This window comes from Brugia malayi (genome assembly GCF_000002995.4).
Source record: "Brugia malayi strain FR3 genome assembly, contig: Bm_v4_Chr2_contig_001, whole genome shotgun sequence".
Taxonomy (NCBI): Eukaryota; Metazoa; Nematoda; class Chromadorea; order Rhabditida; family Onchocercidae; genus Brugia; species Brugia malayi.
Genome location: NW_025062476.1, coordinates 11,611,854 through 11,637,652, shown reverse-complemented (window position 1 = coordinate 11,637,652; position 25,799 = coordinate 11,611,854). Strand labels below are relative to the sequence as shown.

General features: G+C 26.9%; 4 protein-coding genes and 1 non-coding gene across 6 annotated transcripts; 1 reads left to right on the top strand and 4 right to left on the bottom strand.

Moving 5' to 3' along the window:
* Window positions 1-4,602: 4,602 nt before the first annotated feature.
* On the bottom strand, window positions 4,603-7,572 carry Bma-sdhb-1 (succinate dehydrogenase [ubiquinone] iron-sulfur protein, mitochondrial, putative; the record flags this gene model as incomplete). The annotated part of the gene is made up of 7 exons (XM_001894960.2): window positions 4,603-4,698; window positions 5,020-5,134; window positions 5,664-5,773; window positions 5,900-6,028; window positions 6,530-6,654; window positions 6,871-6,979; window positions 7,417-7,572. 7 exons carry the CDS (start codon window positions 7,570-7,572, stop codon window positions 4,603-4,605), a joined length of 840 nt encoding a protein of 279 aa, XP_001894995.1.
* Window positions 7,573-9,729: 2,157 nt separating this feature from the next.
* Bm5259 (Uncharacterized protein) lies at window positions 9,730-12,379 on the top strand (the record flags this gene model as incomplete). Of its 2 annotated transcripts, none has more annotated exons than XM_001894959.2 (9): window positions 9,730-9,882; window positions 10,154-10,426; window positions 10,624-10,715; window positions 10,928-11,003; window positions 11,085-11,139; window positions 11,317-11,493; window positions 11,585-11,716; window positions 11,783-11,871; window positions 12,212-12,379. In XM_001894959.2, 9 exons carry the CDS (start codon window positions 9,730-9,732, stop codon window positions 12,377-12,379), a joined length of 1,215 nt encoding a protein of 404 aa, XP_001894994.2. The 2 variants fall into 2 exon arrangements, with proteins under 2 accessions (XP_001894994.2, XP_042935228.1); XM_043079294.1 differs by having other exon boundaries at window positions 9,730-9,897.
* A 662-nt stretch (window positions 12,380-13,041) lies between these two features.
* On the bottom strand, window positions 13,042-15,781 carry Bm5258 (enoyl-CoA hydratase/isomerase family protein; the record flags this gene model as incomplete). The annotated part of the gene is made up of 8 exons (XM_043079293.1): window positions 13,042-13,335; window positions 13,658-13,747; window positions 13,873-14,099; window positions 14,236-14,305; window positions 14,522-14,704; window positions 14,831-14,926; window positions 15,043-15,151; window positions 15,702-15,781. 8 exons carry the CDS (start codon window positions 15,779-15,781, stop codon window positions 13,042-13,044), a joined length of 1,149 nt encoding a protein of 382 aa, XP_042935227.1.
* A 1,281-nt stretch (window positions 15,782-17,062) lies between these two features.
* On the bottom strand, window positions 17,063-22,916 carry Bm8880 (Uncharacterized protein; the record flags this gene model as incomplete). The annotated part of the gene is made up of 17 exons (XM_043079292.1): window positions 17,063-17,136; window positions 17,353-17,462; window positions 17,683-17,866; window positions 18,014-18,067; window positions 18,188-18,260; window positions 18,744-18,878; window positions 19,198-19,487; window positions 19,847-19,979; window positions 20,054-20,155; window positions 20,434-20,550; window positions 20,697-20,829; window positions 21,165-21,295; window positions 21,486-21,573; window positions 21,732-21,789; window positions 21,885-22,009; window positions 22,182-22,253; window positions 22,861-22,916. The coding sequence occupies 17 exons, from the start codon at window positions 22,914-22,916 to the stop codon at window positions 17,063-17,065; spliced, it is 1,935 nt and encodes a 644-aa protein (XP_042935226.1).
* A 2,464-nt stretch (window positions 22,917-25,380) lies between these two features.
* Window positions 25,381-25,488, bottom strand: Bma-mir-5870. The gene has a single exon (XR_006228171.1). It is a non-coding gene; the product is annotated as a pre-microRNA Bma-mir-5870 (primary transcript).
* Window positions 25,489-25,799: the final 311 nt, after the last annotated feature.

Below are 25,799 nucleotides of genomic sequence, written 5' to 3'. Positions count from 1 at the left end.
TTGGCAAATTTTTGAAATTTTATTACCAAAAAAATATCAAATTTATGACATTTCAAAAATTAATCATATTTTAAAATTATATTACTCGAATACTCAAATATAGCTGTTCAAATTTGTTGCACAAATTTATTGCAATTTTTTTTTTTTTTTGTACAAAAAAAAAATAAACATGTCAACAAAAATGAAATCGAAAAAAGAAATAAAATATACAAATTTCATAATTATATCAATAATTAATATCGCTAACTAATAATTAGTTTATTTTCTTAACTTTTTTAAGTCTCTTCTATTAACGATTAAATAGATTTTAATTTCCATGCAATTAATTTTAATTAATTTTTCTTTTGAAAATTTTTCTTCTCATCAATACCAACAGTTTTTCTTTTTCTTTTTCTTTTTTTTTTTTTTTTTTTTTGAAATTAATTTAGTGTAAATTTTTTAATTAGCATTTCGTGATTATCAAATTTTTTTTTTTCTTTTTTGCGATAAAAATGTAATCAACTTAGGGGCAATTTCATTTGGCGTCTTTCTGGCGCCCTAAAAAGTAAAAACCGATCTTTTTTCTTAAATTTCTTCTATTTTTTCTTTTTCAAATACTAGTAGACATTTTGTTTTTATTATGAGGAATAAATAATTTTATGAAATTGAAAAATGAATTTTAAGAAGAAATTATCTATGAAAAAAAAAAAAATACAAACAAAATTTACTGCAAAGATTTAGAAAACTTGAATTAAAAACAATAATATTTAATTCAAAATTTTTTATTTTCCATATAATTCAATTTTTCAGAAGTATTTTAATTTAGTTTCTCTTTTTTTTTTTTTTTTTTTTTTTTTAGAATTCAGAATCTGAACAAACAGAGATGATAAATGAAAAAGTGAAAAAAAAAAAAAGAAACAAAAACAAAATGATCAAAAATGAAAAAGGATAAACAACTATTTGATATGAACAAATTACTTTTACTTTGTTGAAAAGTAACAATCAAACATCTCCTTATCACTGTAGTAAAATTATTTTTTTCACAAAAAAAAAAATGGTACATTTGTATTTTACTGATTAAGTCATATCATTTTCCAAATAATGCTGTGATAAGTTCTTTTTTCAAAAAATATTTTAATTCAAAAGTTTTGTTTCTGAAATTTCGTAAGAATTTCAAAGTAAAAATGATAAATAAGTCATATTATAACTAAAATATTTCACTTACTTATAACTTTTCGACAAAAGGAAATTATTTGTTTGAGTATATATGTATATTTTATAATAAGAACAAAATTTTTTAAGGTAATAAAAGTACATTTTGTAAATATTTTATAATAAAATCAAAAATTTTAAAATAATAAAAGTATGATTCTTTGATAATTCTCATTGAATGTAACAAAGAACATTGAAAGATATTTAAGTTCTTATCACTTTCTTTAAAATTCTTATCAAACATAAACAACAAAAATGATATATCAAAAAGTTTAATTTATGCAATAAATCATTTATTATCAACTGATAACTATCGTACTGATAAAATAGATAAAATAAGCAACAAACACTATGAATATTAAATAATTATCTCAAAGAAATATTATATTTGTACTTATGAATGATAAAGCAATGGCATACAATGATAAGCAATGATTAGATTAGATGATAAATTGCAATGATAGTATCTTCTTAATTTTTTTTTTTATCACATTGAATTGAAGCTTATTTCAAAATTTTTGTAATTTTAGTTTCTACTGTTATTATTATTATCATTATCAGTATTGTTATAATTATTAACCATTATTTTTATCAATTATTAGTTATTAACACAAGAAAAACTGATAAAAATTTGAAAAAAAAAAGTCACCAGCAGCTAATAAATAGAAATTAAAAGAAGAAAGAAAAGGAAATGAACCGGAAATATATAATAGCAAAACTTGTTAGTAATCAAAAAAATTTTTGAAACAAAAAAAAAAAAGAAAGGAAAAACGGAACTTTTATTATTTTGCAATGTTAAAAGTATGAAATTTTGCTAATTTATCACAAAATTTCGTTTCATATTTTTTACAAAAATATTACAGCAATGTTGCATAATAAGAAAATATTACAATTTTTATTAAGAATAAACAAAAGATAAAAAACTTTAATAATATACATATTGCTTTTTCGTTGCATCTCTTTTTAAATTTTATTTTTTCAGAATTTAAATTTTACTTTTCACAGCACAAAATGGTATAAATCATTTCTTATTGGTATTATTGCTTGCATAACGATTTGATAGATTATTGTAATTATGTTTGTGAAATCTTAACCTATGATTAAGATTAAAAGCAAAAAAAAAAAGACAATAATGTAATGTGAACTTGAATTTTCAGTTAATTTTCTTAAAAAAAGTTTCAGAAAATTTACCTGCTTTAATTTTACAACGTTAATGTTTTGTAGCAAAACGATAAAAATAGCAATCAATCATTTCTATTTATCTTTTTATGAAATTATTAAATATATCGCAGGAAATCGATGAAATGATTAAATTGTATGTGATTAATAATCGAATGGCATGGAATCATTTTTTTTTTTTTTTTCTTTACATCAAATTTCCTCGAAAATAAAATTTATTTAATCATAATAAATACTTAGTAATTAATAATAAATAATAATTTGTGCAATGTAAGCTGTACTCTATTCATTGCATATTTTTGTATTATTTAAAAATTTCTTTTTTTTTTTTCTTTCATTCCTTTCAACTTTATTTTATTATCTTTTTGAATGAATTTATTATTTACTTGAAAAGATATTGAAATGAACGAAGAAATATATACGAATGACCAGAAATGAAATGGTAATTTTGAAAAATAAAGGAAGAAAATGCAATTAATAAAGCTGATTAAGCTTAATTTTTTTTCTAAAAGATGAATTTGTCTCTTTTAATACCAATATTTAAAATTATATTATAAAAAATAAAAAGATTAGAAATGAAAAGAAGCAAACTATTATTTTTAATGAAACATAAAAATGCTATAATAAAAGCAATGATTGAATTAAGCTTGTTGCTGTTGTCATATTAAGAATCAACAGATAAACAGTCTATAGTTTTCTCCAAAATAAACAAAAAAAAAAGAAATGATTTGACCCTTCTCAATTAAAAAACTAATTTATAACTTCTTCCTGTCTTCCAAAATTCTTTGTAATTTTTTTTTTGTTCAATGTGGATAAAGTAAAGAACTGAAATATAAAACTAGAATCGATGGATGAAAGTAAAAAAGTTTCGGTCTTTTTTGCTCATTACAAATTGACTCTTTTTTTTCTTTTCATTTTCAAAGAATTATGAAGATCGTCAGACCTAATTGACAGATTTGCTTTGTAAACCTCGTCATTTTAGTTTTTCCTTTTCTTTTTTTTTTATAGAAACATACAAGTTTTTACTCCGCTACGAGGTATTAAAATTAAAAGCAAGAAATAAAAATTTAACAAACTTAAAGGATATAAAATGAAGGCTCTATCCATTATATCAATTTATGAATTAAGATTGAAGATAACTCTAAGCTTCGAAAAAAATACTTTTTATTATCGTGCAAGTATGAGAACGAAAAAGCTATGATTACTTCTTTGCCGTATATGATTTACAAAAAAAAAAAAAAAAAAAGTTGTATACGGAAATTAATTTTAAAATATTTAAAAGCATAACCATATCATGATCTCTTTTAATCAGTCAGAATCCACACAACGCTCGCTCTATTTCAAATTTTTTCATATGATATTATTACATCAAGTGTTCATATCACTTTATTTCACTCTCATCCTTCTTTCGATACATTTATGCATGAAATGTTTTAATAAAACAAAAATAAAAAGAAAATTAAAGAAAACAGTGAGGCCAAATATTTTCACTTCATATTTGCCAATTATAAACCCATTTCCTAGCTAAATAAAACCTAGTGAATTTGTGTATTATATACTGGAGCGATTAAGTGGAAATATTATGAAATATCAAGAATTTCAAACACATAAAATTAAATTTATATTATCTCACTTCAAAACACTACTTTCTTCCTATTAAAGAGAATCTGTAACAAAAACGTCCAAAAATAATTCCAGGAACTTTGAAGGTTTTCCAAATTTATCTTTCATTTCATATATTAAGTACCGAAATAACCCGTAATACCAACCACACAGTATCAAAGATGAACGGCTATAAATGCTGTATCATCGCTCATAATATTCAACTAAATTTAATATAAAACACTAAGCAACTGAATGGAATCCCCTTTTTAAGTTGATAGCTGCGAAAAACCTATGAAATCAGCTGCTAAATTCATTATATCTACATGCACATATAAAATCAAGAACAAGTTAACACAGCAATGGAACCAAATTTTTTGTACTAGGATTGGTTAGACGAAGAACATGAAAAGATCTAGCTTTGAAAATACCCATTCGATCTACCATAGAAAATCATCGGAATGATGAAGGAGATTAATCACTGAATAAATAAATAAATAAATTCCGAAAACTAAATACACACATCACTTCTAATCACTTTTTAGACTATTTCATACCAATAAATTATTAAATTAAAACAAAAGATAAACTGTACAGCTTCTGTGCATTTTTATAAAACTGAAATATGATTTAGAAATTGGCTGGTGCAGCTACAGGAGCTGGTTTTTTATCGAAACCAGTAAGGAGTTTCTTGATTTCTCCAATTGCTTTTGCTGGATTCAAATGCTGAAATCAAATAAATTTGTAAAATTGCCATATAAATAAAATTTATTTGGACAACGTACATTTATTTGATCCTCTACTCCTCTACGTGATCTACTTCATAGCGTAAGTAAGAAATAAAAAACATAAAATATTTAACAAGCAGTTAGAAAAACGTTAGCATGTAGAAAATGTAAAAAGCCTTGCAACATCTCTAATTAACTTACATCGAATAAAATAGATAATGAAATTCAAAAGCAAATGATTAACACTTCCACTACTAAATTTGGAAATAAAATGTTTTTAATTTTTAAATTAATTTTAAAAGGAACAATCAAAGTATACCTTCGGACAAGTTTTTGTGCAGTTCAGGATAGTGTGACATTTGAAAACACTGAAATGATCGTGTATTTTCGACAGTCGCTCTTCAGCATAATCATCTCTCGAATCAATCATCCATCTAAAAAGTTATGTACTACACAAATAGAAAAAGAGAAGAAATATGATAGTTCTCATCAATCAATATCAAAAAAAAGAATGCTTAATTTTTAGACGCACAAGTGACATTCAGTTATAGATCAAATATCAATATAGCAGTCATTTGTTAAATAACCTTCAAATACATGTCTGAGAAGTATGATCAATCGCTTATAGTCATATTTATAAGCATAATGCTTGTCTATATGCCATTTTTAATCTATTGCTTCCTTCTTATTTACTAATGGTTATTCCATATTTTTGACAAAATATATGATGGTCGAAGATAACAAAATAATATTATCATAAATCTACACTGTACTACAGTTAAGAACAGCAAAACTAATCCAAATTTATTCTAAAACTTGCTTTAAAAAATAACTGAAAATGTTCTTATGACCACTGTTAATTGTTAAAATGTGGACTACGATCGAGCTCGATTGATTTAGAAATCTCCAAAAGAAAAACACTCAAATATTTAGAAAGAAGCGAATCTTGCAGAAAAAGCAGACCTATAAGACTGCAGAAGAATAGCTGGTCCCAGATACTTGTCAGCATTCCACCAATACGACGGACAGCTCGTGCTGCAGCAAGCACAAAGAATGCATTCATATAATCCATTCTAAACAAAGTGGTTGATAAAAGAAAATGAACAACAACATTTCTAATTGCACTACTGATTTAGTAGTAACTAGCAATACGAAGTAACCAAAATTTTAAATTTGCAATTAAATTCTCATCTGCTAACCAGTTTCTCGCGTTCTTTCTCTGTTTGGAACATTTGCTTCTCGCCAAGTACCAATTTGTTTTTCTTCTTCAGCCATGGTTCAATCGAAGCGTACTGTGCGTAAAACAAGTTCATATCCGGGACCAAATCCTGCAAACTGACAAACAACATCATTGACTATTTGACTATTAAAAATATGAATCATAGAATACACCTGAGCTTCACTTGAAGACTATACTTCAACAACTTATGCGGAAAAGTTTATAATATAAATTTACAACATTTACAATAAAAGACATGTCATTAACGAGACACAGTTCAGCTTATCATCAACCAATTTGATCAATATTCCATACCTTATATAAAGAGAAATAGCAATTTTTAATTCTCAAAAACGGTTCTGAAAGATCCGATTGCGTTCTGTAAAGATAGAAATATCGAAACACTACACATATGGGGCCATAAAGTTAAAGATGATGAAGCAAAGTAGTGCCTTTGGTCTTACGTGGAAACATGTCACTTTGCTCCGACATTCGGATCCAACATATTACATCACTAATTTCTACAAATACTCCTCGCTCTGATCAATGATCCATGTTATGATTACAAATTGTTCTTAACAAACAGCTACAAGCTACGTCTAAAACTTACTTTAATGACAAACATATGTGGCAACGGATAGATTTTAGTGCTCTTGCTCGTATTTTCATCAATTTTACAAATGCATGCTAAGGTGTTTTCACCATTGATATTCATAGCACATGAGCCACAAATGCCTAAAAAATTTACAGTTCATTTAAACTCCACCTTTTTTTGAAAATTGTTTCCCTTATTTTGAGAATTACCTCAGTGAACAACGAAATATGAAACCAGCAACATTATCTTATTTTTCATCAATTTTACAAATGCATGCTAAAATTCTATTTTTTTTGAGACGACGAGTTTATTTTTTTTTTTGAGACAGTTTATTCTTAAAAGTACATGCAACATACCTTCACGACAGGAACGACGAAAAGTAAGAGTTGGATCGATTTCATTTTTAATTTTAATCAGTGCATCCAGAATCATCGCACCACAATCATCCAAATCGATATCATATTTCTGAAGTAAAAATTACAAAAATACATGCAAAGTATACAACTGCAATTATGTTATTATCAATTATTACGCAAGTGAAGACCACCTTACCAAATCCTTATATTTGTTAGCGCTAATAAAATTTTGGTTTTAAATTTAGTTAATTCGAATGAGCATTTACCTCTTCTAAAACTTTTGTATGCTGCCGATATAATTTGACACTAATATTTATTTATGATGAAGCCTGGATAATATTTTTTTATATTTTGCAAATATCGAACAGCATATGCTAAATTTATAAACGTTTGCGGATACAACATGATAGAATGGCAGGGCTGACTAATCATTTCGAAGCATCTGCAAAAATGCAGTATCCCACGGAATCTCATCATTTTAGTCACTCTCAAAAGTGCTATCCCCGATTACTTCCGATTTAGTTCAGTAAAACAGTTCAGTCTTACTTGTAACTGCGGTTGTGATCCGGGCTTCTCCGGATTGTAACGATATATTTCGAATGTTTTAACACGTTTCCCTGTTGGTGGTGTTGATGATGCGCAACGTGCAATTTGGTTTACAAGATTTCCAGTACGACAGAAATTGGATGCACACCGAATCATCACTTTTTATAGACTTAAAATAATTTTGTCGTTACATGTACTAGATTAAATGATTGCAATATAATAATGAAGAAATGAAAGAGCGAAACATTCAACTTCATATCTAGCAACTACTGACTGGAATACAGAACACGTAAAACAGCGTATTACATTGTTATGTCGACTGAAGTAAAGTTACAGGCATTTTACAGGAAGCAAAAAACATCTTAAAACATAGGATTTGAACGCATAATTTGGAAGCATCGATGTTTTGCTTCAAGTATACTTTAGAAGACCATGATATTAGGAGGTTCATTAACGAGGAATAATCGAATAACAAGAATCTTTCACTAGCGATAACATGAACAAATCTGTTATAATCTCATATAGCTAAGATTCAGACTATCAGATTTATATATGATTGCATGTAAGGTAATACCTTGATACGTATGACATGCGCAAATGTCTGAACGCATAAAAACAACAAAATGAACCGAAAAACACTGGAATATCATATGAAATATTTTCGAAAACAAAAGATCACTTGAAGTAACTAATTGAAAGAAGTGAAGAGGAGATGTGACAGAGGAAGTGCTCTATGGACGGAAGAGTAGGCACGCTAGCGCGAACAAATATAACGAAAGAGAAGGACAAGTGCACTCAAATGCACGCACGCGCGCAAACAGACGCACAGACATAGAGAATCACTCTCACCTTTTACTCTTCATTACAAGACTGCACTTTAAAGTACATAACGTGCATGCAGATGTGCGTAGACAGACCCACAAACATACATACATGCATGCCTGCAGAAAGCATGCATTATTATGCATATTCTCTTATAATATACAAACCACTATTCAATGCATCCTATATTATGTTTATAAAGGATTTGAGGAATTAACTAGGGGATATAATATAGATTGGCATCAGCGTGTCATTTCAGGTTATGGCGTGTAACGCAACTGGTCCGCTTACAATGTTTCTTTCTTTCCAGCTAAACTGATATTCGTATATATGCATGAGGTACCATTTCAAGATTTCAATCATCTTTCCACCGAAAAATAATTTAATATCAAATGACATGAACTTTTTCATGGACACGTAAATAGCTTAATAACAAATAGAGTGAACTTTTCCGTGGACTAACGAAAGTAATTTAATAGCAAATGAAATGTCATTTTTCCCGTAAACGGAAAAGTCTTTTTTCCGGAAATTATACGTAATGTATTATTACACGAAAGACCGGGAAAATCATATTAATTCGATAGTTAGTACAAACTAATGATTTCATGGAAAAGTTATGATTGTATAGACTGGTTACCAGTCTTCAGTGTATTCCGGGACAAATCCACCGCGGCAACCATTCCCGCGCACATTAACGTAAGTCATCCGGTTACTACCTGACGAAATTTGACGGCTGAGTCTGTTTCGTTATGTGGTGTACGGTTATAATGAATATATCAAATTATGTAATTATCAGTTGTACTGCTTAGAATGCTCAACTTATGAATAGCATTAAATAATGACTATACTTGATTTCCGGAAAATTTTCTGGAAAATTAAACACTACTGAATACAGCTTTCTAAAGATTTGTATTCTCAGTTTAAATTAAGTGAAATGTAGGTGAAATGAGAAAGATTAAAAATTTTGCTAGATTAATTGTTAAATTCTAATTGCAGTGCTGTAGTGCTAGTATGTGTAGTAATGTTAGTAGCGTAAAATGGAATATTTTATTAGCGGAATGTTCCATATAGCTCTTTTAAAAAAAAGCACTGATTTGTTATTTATGAAGTCAGCTTTTTTAAAAAAAACGGTATTTCATCCTCTTCTAGAATATTCGTATGTTTTGTTGGGGTAATATTTAGAGGAAGAAATGTATACGTAAAGAGATGGTATGGTTTTTGAAGAGAGATTATTCATATGATTATGTACTTAATATTTGTTATTTTGTGCAATTAACGTTTGGTTTCATATTTAACCATCAGATATTTTTATAGTTTACGAAATTGCTTCCCTGTTAAGCGCTATAGTTCTCAAATTTATGAACTTTGATTTGTTCATTCTTTTAATTGCTAGATGTTATTCCTAATTGTAACTTCATGCCATTATAGTAATAAATTATACTAACGACAATTTCAGGTACATTGGCCTGTAATTAGTGGTTATTTATATTGATGACATCCCATGATAATTCGGTAATCATTCCGGAAGCTGATAATTTAGACAGAAGTTCAGTGGAACTTGTCACAGCTGATGGAATTGATGATCATCATGAACCAGTACAACAACATCAAGATATTGATGCTTCAGGAATGAGTTATACTGCAGTACGTCCTCTTATTGTAAGCAACAAATTTAAAAAAAAATTATAGTACTTTATTTATGGTAACACATCTCTATATGCGTTATGGAGCGTTGCCTGCGATAATTAATGTACTTTTATTAGTTCTATATATTCTTAAGTCATTCCTTGAAATTCGTAATTAATATGACGTGTCTCAGCAATTCATCTAACAAGCTCTAAGTGAAATTAGAGCTTGTTAGATTCAAAATTTAAATTGAAATTTTTGAGCTTAAGAAAATTTCAGCATATTTCAGGTTCCATTGGAAGTGTTGGAGGTAGCCGGTATAGATATAGAGAATTCAGGTGAATTAACAGAAGATCAAATAAATACAATTATGTCTCTGATTGAACCAAATGGTGCAACTCAACAGAATGAGTTAAAACATGAACATATTGATATACCGCATTCTTCTTATTCTAATGGTATGCCCAGTTCTTCATCCGATGCTGGAGATCGTTTAACATTGTATATTCTGGATGATGGCTCATTGAAACTTACGGATGCTACACTTCAGAAGGAATATTTTGTATGTTCTTCAGTTCCATTATTCATTAAATAATTATTTTTAACTAACTTTACCAAGACTTTAATCCACTTAATTGATTTTGCGTAATGCTTCAATAGTTTAAGATCTAATGATTGAGAAATATCACAAAATTAATGTTTATTTTGAATCTTATCGCTATTATTTATTAACATCTTACGGTACATTTGAAATTTCAGTTTACACCGAGGGACTTAGCGTTGCACAATATTGATGTTGACAATTTAACTGACGAAACTTTGCAACGAATCATTCAGATGGCCATGGAATCGTAAACTTTTATATATCTGTTTGCTGTGTTTTATATCGGTCTGCTGTGATAAACCCTATTGCTTAAGGATTTAAATGTATAATTAAAAAAAAAAAAAACCGAAGTATACAGTTTAAGAAATAAATTCTATTGTGAGGGAAGGGTTTACTATTTTCAAAGGTGCATTTTTGCTTTTTGAATCGGAGATTGAAGTGAAAATATGTCATTTGCAGAAATGAAGTGGTGACAACAAAAAAGCGAAGAATGGAAGATGTTGGCTGTGTGGAATTTTCACCAAATTTTTTACCTGTATTTTTTTATTCTCAAAAAATATTTCCTTAGGATTTGTATTCACATTTAACTAAGAAATTAAATAATCAGTCATTTCAGAATACTTCAGTGGAACCGCCAACATCTAGTGCTTCAAAAACAGTTCTTGTCAGTGGTAAAATTTTAGTATTTTTATTTATTGGATTTTATTGAGTTTACTTTATTGCTGTGTTATCGAAATTGGTTTCACCAATCGTCTGAATTTGTTTTTTCCTGCATTTTAGTTTAAAAAAAAAAAAAAAAAAATTTTGTTTTATTTGAAAAATAAGGGTGCTAATGATAATTGTTTCAGAAGATCACCATGCTGAATCACAACTATCTTTAATAGGCACTGAAGTTGAAATTAAACGAGATGGTAAAATATATTCGGCTACAATTAAGTACTGTAGGCAAAGTGGAGGATATAAAGTGCAGTTCAGTGATGGCCATTTCGAGTGGGTTAGTGAAGATGAAATGCGATTGCTTCATGGTAAGCTTCCATAATTTTAACACAATTCTTATTTTCAATATCTTCTGTTTTATTAAAGTTGGAGATCACCTATGGTAAATTGCTTTTTTAGACGAAGGTCCTGGGAAACGTAATGATCATGAATCATATAGTGAAAGAGCTAGAACTTTATCTTCTGAAGGTGTTGGTGAAGATACTATATCAAAAACTATTAATGGCCGAAGATGCATTTCCCAGATTCCAGGTGTGTATCTTCTATTTGATGCTCATTTTTTTGTCTTTTAAATTTGAAATTGATGGTTAGTTCCAGGTATTAAAGTTACTCCAGCGAATGGTTGTCATAAGCAGGAAGAGCCAAATTTTTGCTGTGTTGTATGCGATCGGAAAGTTTATCAGAAGGTTTTTTTCTTTCCTGATATTATTATCATAATTCTAAAATTCGCTGATTTCTTTAATTCCTAAATGTAATTATGTTAAAGCTATGAAAAGTAACTGTTCGTAATTGAAAAAGTAACTAACTGAACTCCATATAAGTAATAATTCTACATGATGAATAGGCAAATCATAAATGGAGAAAAGTAATCCAAAAACGAAGTGGTATAATTTTGTAAGAGTTGTGGTTACATTGCAGCAGCATAATAAACATCATGCAGATTCTCATCTCTTACTTTAGTTTTTTATGTTTTTTGAACGTTAGATTTCAAACGATTTTTTAAAAATTCATTTACAAACATTCCAGGAACCACAATACATTGTGATACGAATTCCTGCTTGCGATAAATGTGCTGATCAAAAAATGATTTTGCTAGATGGTGCCACAAAAGATTGTGAAACACAGACGTGTATCAATCTTCTAAAAAATGATCGTATTGCTACTGCTACAAATGATGCAGAAAGGAGAAGCTAGTTCAGAATGATCGATTTTGGCAGTTCCTATAAACATTCAGAGAAACGTTCTCGTCAAACATTAGGTGATGTAAGGAACATATTTATTAAGCACAAAATATTTATTGGAACGAGCATTTTTGACGTTGAGTTGCTAAAATTGTTTATGATTATCCTTCCTAATGCATTTCTTTTACAAAACATTCTTTTAGATTATAATATCTGGTAAAAAAATATTACAAAAATTCTGGTAAAAAAAATAAAAAATATTACAAAAAAAAAACGAAAAAAAATTTGATCGAAAGATGGATTCTATTATAAAATCAGATTTTTTTAAAGGAATATACAGAATCTTTTGGAAATTTGAGAAAAACACGGATCGCCTTGTTTTTTGTAAATAATTTACCAGAATAGAGTAGGGAAACTGTTTTATATATTTAGTTGTTTCATTTTTTTTCTTCATTTCTTACATTCGGGAAAGTTATGCCGATGCTTATTCATGTTGAAGTTATGCCGAAGTTTGGCCAGATTTTCTATTTCTGATTCTTTCGTAAGGAACTGTCCCAGAAAAACTGTATTAAATATGCTTGCTTCAGATAAACATTCAAATCCCTTATTTACTTTAATTTTTAAGCTATAAATTTGAAATAAGATTCGTATTCTGAAAAAAAAATCTTAAAAATATCATTTTTTTCTCATCAGAAATTGTTGTATTGCATTCATACATTCCCCACTTTGAAAACGCTGCATAAGAAGAGAAACTTCACGTTCGTTTTGTGCAAGAAGTGCCTCACGATGTATGTTTCGAAGTAATTCTTTGTTACAGATTAGTGATTCAGGTGGCAATTGGGATATCTTTCGCACATAAATTTCTGCCTCTTCTCGAAAGGTGAATGATGGCATCACTTGACATACCAGGTTTCGCTCATATGCTTCTTGGGCGGTTAATTTTTTATCAAAAATTAAAAGTTCTGATGCCTGAAATAATTTGAGGATAAAAAATATGTGGTGAATTTACTTCAATTTATATCATTTATTGTGAGGCAAAAGTTTGTAGTTTTGTCATATAGTTATTTGATAATAATCTTGAGTTATGATATAATTTGAAATGAATTTACTTCAATTTATATCATTTATTGTGAGGCAAAAGTTTGTAGTTTTGTCATATAGTTATTTGATAATATAGTTATTTGATAATAATCTTGAGTTATGATATAATTTGAAATCATTTTTCATTCATGTTTGTTGTAAAATCACTTATTTATTGGCTTATTAACTTATTGTTTATATCATTACCAACCTTACTGTGTCCCATTATCATTGGGAATGTATACGATGAACAACCTTCCGGAGATTGTCCCAAAATTGTGAACGGTGTACTGAATATTGCCTAAAATTTTGATTTATATTCAGGTGAAAATTTCCTTAAATAATAATGGTAGTAATAAAAAAAAAAAAAAAAAAAGAAAGAAAAACAGTTGTTAAAATGAAAAAGAAGGTTAATTTTCAACAAACCTTATCAGAAGCAAGAACTAAGTCAAATAAAGGTAATACAGTAACAGCAATACCAATTGCAGGACCATTTATCAGTGCGACTAAGGCTTTTTTATGGTTAATATAAGCAGCAACGTATGAACTGAGTATTTGACTTGTTTTAGAAATCATACGTGGTATGTCCTCGAGACCAGTGACTTCAGTGAAATTTGATAAATCGTTACCGCTACAAAAATACTGGCCTGATCCTGTCAATTAAAACTTTTAGTTCCTAGAATGCAGCAATTTCTAACAAAATAAAATTGACAAAGATGTTTGAAATTTGAGGAATGCTTGGAGATGAAAATAGTGCTATGTTGAATGCTACATGGCAAAATTACCTACCGATAAATGCAGTCACCATCGTATCAGTTTCATTTGCATAATTCAGGGCATTCGTAATACCATCATACATCTAAATTTTATTTTTTAAATTCGAAATCAAATCATTAATATCAATAATCTTTTTCGATATTTAACTAATTTTTTATGCACTGTTATAATATTTAAAATGCGTTGATTTTACATACATCTTTGCACTATTTATCAACTTTACTTAATTGTTTAAACTTAATTAATTTCATAATCAATTTACCAAATTATTCAAAATATACATAGGATGATTGCTTACCTCTAAAGTTAACGCATTGTGTTTATTTGGTCTGTTAAGTTTTATCCATAAAATTTTATCTTCAATAATGATATCAAGACCAGGTATAGATTTTAGATCATCAAAAACTATTTTAGATGAAGTTTTCGTTGCAATTGTATATAGTTTATTGACTAAATCGATGTACATCTTTTTTGCTTCATCCTAAATATTTACAATTTTATTTATGATAAAAAATTACAAATTTCAAATATATATAGCTTATTCGAAATGCAAAAAAGGAAATAATTGAGAAAGTATAGAATTTAATAAATATTTAAAAAGAAATACCATTGATCTTCCTTTCAGTTCTCTCCAACTATCATATTTTGCTTGTGACGATGATAATAATAGTGGTCGTTTACTGTCAATGTCACCAATTGTTGCCTTTCAAATATGACATTGTTATATGAATATTTGAAATTAAAGAATTAATAAATTTTAATTAAAAAAATAAAAATAATATTTTTATAATGATAAAATATTATTACGAACAGAATTACTTGTTTATAAAGGCCATAAAGTTTCAGTTTCGTTGATACATCTTGTTTTTCCGCTAATTGTTTCACTTTTTCGACGGCTTGTTGAAATTCCGCTTCCCATGATTTCAATCTATATTTCAATTTCAAATTAACAGAAGAAGTTCATGAATTTAATTTAAAGAAATGTCACATTTTAAAATGAAAAAAAAAAAACAAAAGAAATTGGGAAAAAATTATTTAGCAACTTTTCATGAAATATTCTTCCATCAAGAAAAATTAATTATAAATAATCTACAAAAAAAGAGTAAAAAAAGAATAGAAAATAGAAAAAGTTATTGTAAGTTATCAATTCAAATATTCTTAAGAATAACTTAAGAAATCCTTAAGAAAATATATGATTTTATTACTTTTACTACCTAATTAAGATATTTTGTCACTTTCTTGACAATATTGACAACATTTTAAATGAAAGTCAAAATGTCTTTTTTTTAAAAATAAAAAACTCTCAAATATATTTCGAGAATATTTACATGAGACTTAAATCATTTTTTTCCCCTAGCGATTGATAAATTTAATAATTTAATTGATCGCTTATTTATGACATATATCGTAATTTAACAAATAATTTAGCGTAAGAAATATCTCAGAAAAAAGAAAAAAAAAATGAAAAAAAAACTTACCGAAAAAAATTTTTATGTAGTGCAAAGAATTTTGTTGATTGTAAATGCAATGATAATAACGAAGAACAATTCATAAACATAGTAAAATAATTTTTTGTTCGAAGAGAAAAATAAAAGAAAATCTTTTTTAAATGATAGAATTAACCAAAATGTATTATTGATTGCATTGAAAATGTTCATTACGGTACAAAGATCACATTGTTCTGCGATACAATTAAATTTTTTCAAATGAACATTGAACATTGATTGCTGAAAGAATGAACGATTGATAATTACGATGATAATTTCATGAAATAAAATTTCTTCACTGATAAATTATCATTAATGGAGAAAATTTTCTTGCTATAAATTATCATTTTATTAAAAATTTAATTATTGAAATGAAATATCATTAAAATTCATTCCCTTGTCCTAAAGTACTTAAAAATTGGATTTGTTAGTTCGCAAAAGTAATGCACAAATATTTTTTAGATGTCATAAGATTAAAATAGGTTAATTTTAAATTGCACTTTCCGTTTAGTTGGTAAATTTGTAGAAATATGTGACTGTCTGGTTTTTTTAATCTTTTTCTCGTACAGTTAATCTTTCGAAATAATTAATTTCAAATGTTTGAAACTGATAATGCTTGAAAGAGAAGATAACTGATTATGATAGTTCAAAAACTATGTTTGATTATTCAATTCGTATTAGAACTATATCTGATTACTAGATATAAAATAGAAAATATTTGATAAAATTTATTTAACACAATGATTATTTCATTATACACAGCTGAGAATAATGCATTGGATTAATTTGCATATTAGATTAGAAAGAAGAAAACAAATGTGATCATGTATATAATCATGCAATGCATTTTCAGTATGCAAATTCAAATTCAAAGTGCTCAAAAAAGATGACATAGATGGGGAGGGAGAGATCTTAAACAAAATAAAGTTTAACTTTAACAGAAACAAATTTGTTTCATGTACATTATATAGTTGAAAAACTTTATGCACAGAAGTACAGATTAGAAGAGAAAGAAAATTACATAATTATGCAACAAGTTTCTTCCATTAATATCATCGTATATTCACAAAAATACAAAGATTTCTATCTTCTATTAATATAATCATCAAATATTCACAAAGTAACATATGCAATACAATTTAACAAAGGACAATGAAGTATAAAACGGCGAAATATAATTCCATAGTAAAAGAAGGAAAGAACTTAGACATTTATATTTAAATGTTTTTACATAAAGGTATTTTAATATTCTTACAAGGTGACTCTTTTCATTTTTTTTTTTAAAAAAAAGGAATAACAAAGTATTAGAGCACTATTCACAAAATCAAGATAAGCAGCCTTCAGAAGTGAATTTATTGAAGTCGAATGACAATTTCGGCAAAATTTTCCTCCTGTTCGACCTTAACTTTTTGCTTTGCCAACAACTCTAAAATTGTTATTATTTTTTAAAAGAAATAAAAAAATATGAAAGCAAATCTTTTAATCTCTGACGCTATCAGCAAAAACCAACATATAAATAATGTAGACAAAATTCAGGACAATGTTATAATATTATCTTTGAAATGATATTATTAATCATTCAGAATCTTTCAGTTCAATAATTATAATTTGTAAAGCAAAAATTAAATAAATAAAAACACACCCAACAAATTTGTAAAAGCTTTAGCTGCAAATACCGCAGTGTGACCACGAATTAATTCCGAAAAACATAGAGATGAAGCCTCGTGAGAATTGAGAAATTCAGTTATCAATCTGCAAAACATTATATCTAAAATGTAGTTTCAATTTATATTTATTAAAAATAGCTTTGAGTTCAGAAATGAAATCCTAGATAATTGAGAGAATATCTGAGGAATGTTAATGTAATTCATTCTAAAACCGAAATTCATTTTAGCTGATTATCAATGATATTATAATTAACTGAACTAAAAGTATCCTTAAGCCATTATGTATTAACAAATAAAAATAATACCCAAAAAGATCATGAGCGCTCTGTGTTTGATAGTAATTTGGAAGGGAACTATCATCTGTCTCCAACGTACTTTTCCTCTTACTAACTTTCAACTGAAATCGATCCTGCATCACTGAGATCTTTGGAATATTCCGCTCATTTTGATATTCTTCTTGACGTATTTCACATTCAGAATATCTCTCATCTATAATAACTCTTTTCTTTTTAATTCATAAATATGTACATTTAATGCTTTTAAGTCATAATAATCTAGAATAAAACCATAACTAATATAACTAGAATAAATCCATAACTAACACATGTGGTTTACTTCAATTATGAGAAAACATACCAACAAGAATATTTTCAGTGCTACTTTCCAGTTTCGTCCCACGTAATTCAGATTCTAAAAATTATAAATTAAAGTCGAAAAAAAAAAAAAAACTGACTAATTTGTGACTTATTATAAATATGAAGCAGAAAAATCTACTATAATGATCAACATTAAAGATTCTGTTACACTTACCAATCGTCAAATTTGAAAATAAATCTGTCACTCGAGGTTTTTCCGCTAACAAAGTGAAACTGTCATCCATACGCTACAAATTAAAAAGTGATATTATCAATTATAAATTATGCAGATGAGATATCTAGGATAATTCCTACACTTAGATTGAACTTTAGTAAAACTTTTCTTTCCGAAAAGGACTTGCTTTTCCAAAAGTTCTATAATTTATTAGCGATTGCTATCAATTTGAGTAGCATATTGTAATATGAAAGTAGCAATAATTGGATATTAGAATACTACAGAATGCTTATTTTAGAAGATCTAAGCATGCGCAAAAAAAATCGTTGAATATTGACCAGTTCATTGCGGTCAGAATTTAGTGTAATCTTAGGTACGAATAAATTAATCGAAATAGAATAGCCATAAACAGAGAAATATCTAACGTCTAATTATATGATTATCAGATGATATGTTTGAAATAATTGGGTAGTTTTTGAAACATAATAATTGATAGCAATTACTTAGATATTCGCAATTTTTTTTTCTTTCTTCCTTTAATTTTTTGAATTTATACCTCCTCTTCAGCAGTTCTTTCAAAAATGGTAGCCACGGATATTTTCATTTTCTCATCAACTAGTCGATTTTCGCTAGAGGCAACAGGTAATCCACCATCTGATCTAAGCTGTGATGAAGGATCGGTAGTGGTACGCTGAAATGATTCGACATTTGAAACAATTCATATGATAACAGTTGCAATCAACAAATAAGAAATATTTAAAGCAAAATCTTTGGAGGTATTTGGAATATTGTACTAAAAAAATGCTCTTGAAATGTCTAATTCTAACGTATTACAATTTTTTGTTCTTTTTTTTTTCTCAGAAGATACTGTCAAAAAAAAAAAACAGTTCTGGCATAAAATTATTAAATTAATCTGACGGGAAATGTTGAGAACTGATTGTTGAAATAATGCTGATATCCTACATGAGTAATTTAGAAATTATGTAATATAATTAATTATTACTACATACTGTGCTACCAAAAGGTGCCGTGGAAGTGGTATTTCGTCGTCCTTGCTCAATATTCTCCATCACTGGTGTAACAGTTTGTCGTTCCAGATCTTGCAGATTAATTTTTACGGATTCATGTGATGTAGAGTCGGTTAATGTTTCTCTTCCATCTGAAAAATGATGTAACGTTCGCATTGGTGGCGCCTGCATTGGTTCTAACTGCATTGCATCTTTATACTGAAGTGGTGGCTCATCATATTCCGGTGCTGATATCCATGCATCCAAATTTGACATAGGATTTTTCGCAAATTCTGCAACAAATTCTTATGAAATGTTTTTTTCTTTTTTTCAATTTGGAAGATTAAATGAATCGCGTAAATTCTTATTAAAAGATTTTTCAAATTTCATAATTCTACATAAAACCAATGTTTGAACCTTAATTAATTTTTAATTTTTTGCTTATAGCAATGAATATTGTCTAATAATGAGTTCTAAAGTACAATAAGTTATGGCTTCTTTTAGTAAATCATAACATTATAACATTTCATGAATATGTTTTAAGGAATACAATAAATAATTACAAAAACATTATCACTCAAAAAAGAGAAACTGTCAAGTTAAAGAGAATCACATTAAATTAAAACAACAGAATCAGTGACAAAAATTTCACCACGTAATGTCATTGGACGAACATCAAATAAATCTTGAACTGTTACCGCTCCACGTTTTGATATTTGAGGAATCATTTCATCACGTGTATGCAACAGGTCATCAATACAATCAATCTGGGCTTGAAGTTGTGCCTGAAACATTTGAGAAATATTTAATTTGTTAAAGTAATTTTTTCGATTTTATTGGAAAATATAATAAAATCAACCTTATTGAACATTGTTAATTCATCAATAATGATGCCATGCTTGCGGCGTTTCTTTTTTGGAATTATGATTTGTGAATCATGAACATCACTCAATTCAAGTATCTAAAAAAACAAAGTTGAATTAAGGTAACGAATTCTGAAATGATATTTCAAAAATTATCCCTTAAATATTACTACTAAAGAAAATAAACACTTATATGATATTGCAGTAGTCGAAATGAATTGTATCATAATTTAAAGTATATTTTCCTTATTTTTTTTTTCCTTCGTAACTATGTTGAATGAAATTCTTGGCAAGGAAAGCTAAAACTAAAAGATTCATATGTCTATAAATTAAATCGTTAAACAAAAAATGAAGCATAATTATCATATAAATTTACTGATAAGCATGGTGGATGCTTGATTTCTGGTTCTTGTAAAGCTTCATCAGATGTTAAATCGTATTGCCTCTCTTTACGAATCTCGTTTTCGTCGCTTACTTCCATCATTTCAAATGCCTATTTTATAACAAAATTAATAATTTTACATCATAAGCAAATCTTACTTTTTCATCTATAATAAAAAGAGATTTTTACAAGAATAGAACTTTTTTTAATTTTTCTGCATTAGATCATCTCGATCTATTAGCATAGAAAACTTTTACTTCATGTGTCGCTTTATTAATATCTGCCTCATTCGCTAATGTTTCAGGAATTATATTCACAATTTCTTTGGATTCATTTATGCTTTTTGATTTTCTTTCAATATGCTCGCTATCGTCTTTCAAAAGAGCTTCCCTGATAAATAAAATAAAATTTGCAATTAGAAAAAAGCTTACTGAAATATCTTATTAATTAATTAAATATCTTATTAATTAATTTTACTGAAATATCTTATTAATTAATTAAATATCTTATCAATTAATTTTACTGAAATATCTTATTAATTAATTTTACTGAAATATCTTATTAATTAATTATTAATTAATTGATTAAAAATAAAAAAAGAGTTACAATTATAGAAATAAATAAACTGATAGTTTAATTCTTTACAAGATCTGAAAGCTGATAATATTCTTACAATTAATTAAAAATGATCTAATTATGAATGGAATTTTTAGACAGTTAATTACATTTGTTGAGCTTCAGCTTCAGTTAGCGGTCCAAAATCATCATTAAACAGAGTGTCAATTTCTGGAAGTGGTATATCTTCATGTAATGTAATTGCGCTGTAATCGAGTACGATCTTCAAATGTTCACTTTCCTTTAAAATATAAAATCATTTTAAAGTGAAATAAAAAAGTTTATATGTATACATCATATTTTAAATAAAGTTAATGAGATGATATTACTAGAAAAATTAAAAAAAATTTTGCATTATACTTCATAAAGACTAAATTCTTAGAAATGACCAATGACAGAAATAAAATCATAAAAATGGAAGAAGTTCTTACAATAGTCTCAAATGAAGAATCCAAAATAAGAAAATCATTTCGTTTTGGTGCACGTTTCTTCCGATCTTTCTTACCTTTCATAGTAGATCTGCAACAGTTCAAAATTTATATTTCTAAAGAAAAAAAAAAGAAAGAAAAACGCAATATTTAATTTTATTTCCTAAACATTATAACAGAAAATAACGGCCTAAATCAGAACCAAAAAAGATAAGAAAATTATTTAAAATAAAAGAAAAAAAAACACACTCATCTTCATTCTCATATTGATAGCGGCGTATAATTGGAATAAATGTTTCCATATCTCCTGAATTATAAAATATTTTCAAACTAATATTCATTAATCACTTTATGCAAAAAAAAAAAGTGATATTTTCCAAAAATCTAATTGCACAAACTTACTGCATAGAATATCTCCGCGTTTTTGTACAATTAATGCAATGCCATAAGAAAGTTGTGCAAGTAGATAGAGAGAAAATTTAATTTCACCCGGATTACCATTTGGTATTTTTCCAATAAGAAGTTCGCTGAAGAAAAAAAAAAAAACCAATCAATTACTATTCACAAAACCAAACAATAAAAAAAGTTACTGAAATACATTCGTATCTTCCAGCTCTTTGTACCATAAATTCAAATTCATATGATTTTTGATAATATTAATAAACAAGAATAAAATAATAATAATGATTATAACCTAACCAAGCCCTTTCTATATTTATCTCTAAAATAATTTTTCGTGGTGGTCGCCATTTCTCATCAAATACAATTCGCCTGAAAATATGTGAAACTATTGATTTAAATGTGTCACATCTCTTACCAGTTGTAAGAATTCGCTAATAAAGTAAGAATTCATTGAATCATAAATTCATATGATATAATTAAGCTAATATCAATTGAAAAATAAATTCATATGATATAATTAAGCTAATATCAATTGAAAAATAATTCGTTTAAAGATGAAATTAATCATATATAGTTGAAATTTTATGGATTACTAAACCATAAATTCATATTTAACTTTGATAATACAATTAGTATAAAATTTTAACAAATATTATTAATTTGCTTTCATAACAGTATTATCATTCTTATATTACTACTAATTATTGCTTTTCTAAAACTAAACTCTGATCCAAAAATTTTAATGAATTTTAATTTTCAAGTATTATTATCGTTTTGAAATTAAATTCTTCACAAAATATATTTACAAAATTATTGTGAAATCAAAAACCAATTAAGCATTAATTAAAGATCAAGTATTTCAAATTAGTTTTAACTATAACTATAAATGTTATCATTTACAAATAAAAATTCAATAACAGTACAATATACTACAATACGTAACTTTGTTTAGAATAAAATTATTAAATGAACTAACCAAATGACAGATAATGGTTCATTCCTTTTCATCAATATGGAAGGTATAAAGAACATTTTATTTGAAATATCCCGTAGTTCTGTTGATAATTAACTGTAGATTATTAATAATGATAGATTATTAGTAAGAATTATATCTAGAAAGAAATCATTTTTATTATAATTAGTAATTCCTATGACAAATAATTAAAATATGAAGAAATAATACAGTAAAATAATTTAATTTATTGAATATATCTCATATATCTCATCTGATTCATATAATCGATTATTTCATCAGAATTAAATAATAAAACTTATAATTAAACTTAATGTGTAAGTATTAAGTTGAGAGAACATTATAGACTGAAGTAAAAGTAAAGGCAGAGTTAAAAATCAATAATATATATAATAATAATAACAAAGAAATTAAGTGAAGCAATATTTAGTTCAAAAAATTAGTTTAAGTATTTCATTTCAATTTAATCCCAGTCATTTATTTCATCTCAACAGCTAATCAGTAATGAGTTTAATTTATTAAGTTTCAAAGAACCAAATAAAAAAAGAAAAAAAAAAAAAACTCAATTAAGATTGTAATTAACTGTATTAAATTTCAAATAAATTGCATTAAATTTTAATTCAATTAATAATTCAACTAAATCAGTGGTATAAGTAATAAGTAATATTGTAATACAAATAATTAATATGTTACAAAATCTATTATTATTATTATTATTATTAAATTTGTTTCGTTTTTTTTTTTTTTGTTGAAATTGCAAAGAAAAAAGAAAACTACAAATTAATAATTACAGTTCTTTAATTAAATTTCGAATATGTAAGTAAAATATGTTAAAAATTTTAAATTTCAAATCAAACAAAAAGACTCAATGAAGAAACCAATTGCAGTGAATTTGAAAAAAAAAATTGCAACAAATTTTGATTTAATTAATAACTCAATTAATTAATATGAATTAAACTAAAGATTGGAATGTAAAAGATACAAATAAATTAGAAAGGAAAAAAATGGGAATAGTTACCGTCCCTCTCTCTCTCCCTCTCTCTCTCTCTCTCTCTCTCTCGATAAGCAATGAGTATTCATACTTGGTTGTAACCGCCTCCATTATTACTGTATTATTTTTAACACCATCCTTTCGTTTATAATTAAGCAATCAGTATGTGTTTATTATTAGATTATATGGGAAGGGAAATCTTTAACATGATCGAGAATCCTCGAGAATGAGTTGTTACAGTAAGAAATGAGTAAAGGATGAGATGATTACTGTAACCTGTAAAGAATGAAGAAATTATCAGGTGGCAATCATTGATAGTAATAATTTATATGCTATTTACAATACGTAATTAATGAATAGAAGTAAAGGTGATAATAATTACTGTAACCTGCGGAAGGTAAGGAAATTATCATGTAGTAGTAGTGATGGAATAGGTAATAAATAAATGAATGGATGATGATGACTATTGTAACCTGTAAAAGGTAAGGAAATTATCATATAGTAGTAGTGATGGAATAGGTAATAAATAAATGAATGGATGATGATGACTACTGTAACCTGTAAAAGGTAAGGAAATTATCATATAGTAGTAGTGATGGAATAGGTAATAAATAAATGAATGGATGATGATGACTACTGTAACCTGTAAAAGGTAAGGAAATTATCATATAGTAGTAGTGATGGAATAGGTAATAAATAAATGAATGGATGATGATGACTACTGTAACCTGTAAAAGGTAAGGAAATTATCATATAGTAGTAGTGATGGAATAGGTAATAAATAAATGAATGGATGATGATGACTACTGTAACCTGTAAAAGGTAAGGAAATTATCATATAGTAGTAGTGATGGAATAGGTAATAAATAAATGAATGGATGATGATGACTACTGTAACCTGTAAAAGGTAAGGAAATTATCATATAGTAGTAGTGATGGAATAGGTAATAAATAAATGAATGGATGATGATGACTACTGTAACCTGTAAAAGGTAAGGAAATTATCATATAGTAGTAGTGATGGAATAGGTAATAAATAAATGAATGGATGATGATGACTACTGTAACCTGTAAAAGGTAAGGAAATTATCATATAGTAGTAGTGATGGAATAGGTAATAAATAAATGAATGGATGATGATGACTACTGTAACCTGTAAAAGGTAAGGAAATTATCATATAATAATCACTAATAGTAGAATAAGTAATAAATGAACAGATGATAACGATTACTGCAACCTGCAAAAAGTAAGCATGCATTTTTTTTAACAATAATAATAATCCATTAATAAATAGCAACAATAATTTTAATTCTCAATCATATAACACTAATTTTTAAGTCAAAAATTAGTAAAATTAATTGCTTAATTACATTCACCATTAGATCACCATGAATTTCTTTCTGTAAATTGATTTTGCACTTATTTTAGCAAATTAATAAAATTGAAATTAATTTTAAGTAGAAAAAAAATTACCTTCACGTAAATGTATATTGTTGATTTCCTGAGTTGTTGAATTATTACTAAGAATATAACATTAAGTAAATTGTTTCACGGATGCCCGGAATAGTACTGTGATATGATAAGAAAATAGTAACATATCACAATTCAATTCAGGTGATCCGAAAACCAATATTTTAAGTTGTTGAAATTAGAAAATGAAAAATATTTGATAGAAACAAATAATATATAAATAATATTTATACAAATAAAAAAATAATATTTATACAAATAATATAAATAATATTTATATGGGATGAAATATGATGATGATTAGGGCGTAAAAATACAAAGAAATGGCGGTTTATGTCATGATTAAATGGACATTAATATAAAAAGATAGGAATAGAAAGAGAGAGAGAGAGAGAGAGACTCTTTCTCTTTCTGTTCCTTCAAATGCAATCAAATTACTTTTCTTCGATTCTCTCAGCAATGGACTGCTTCTATTGCTAT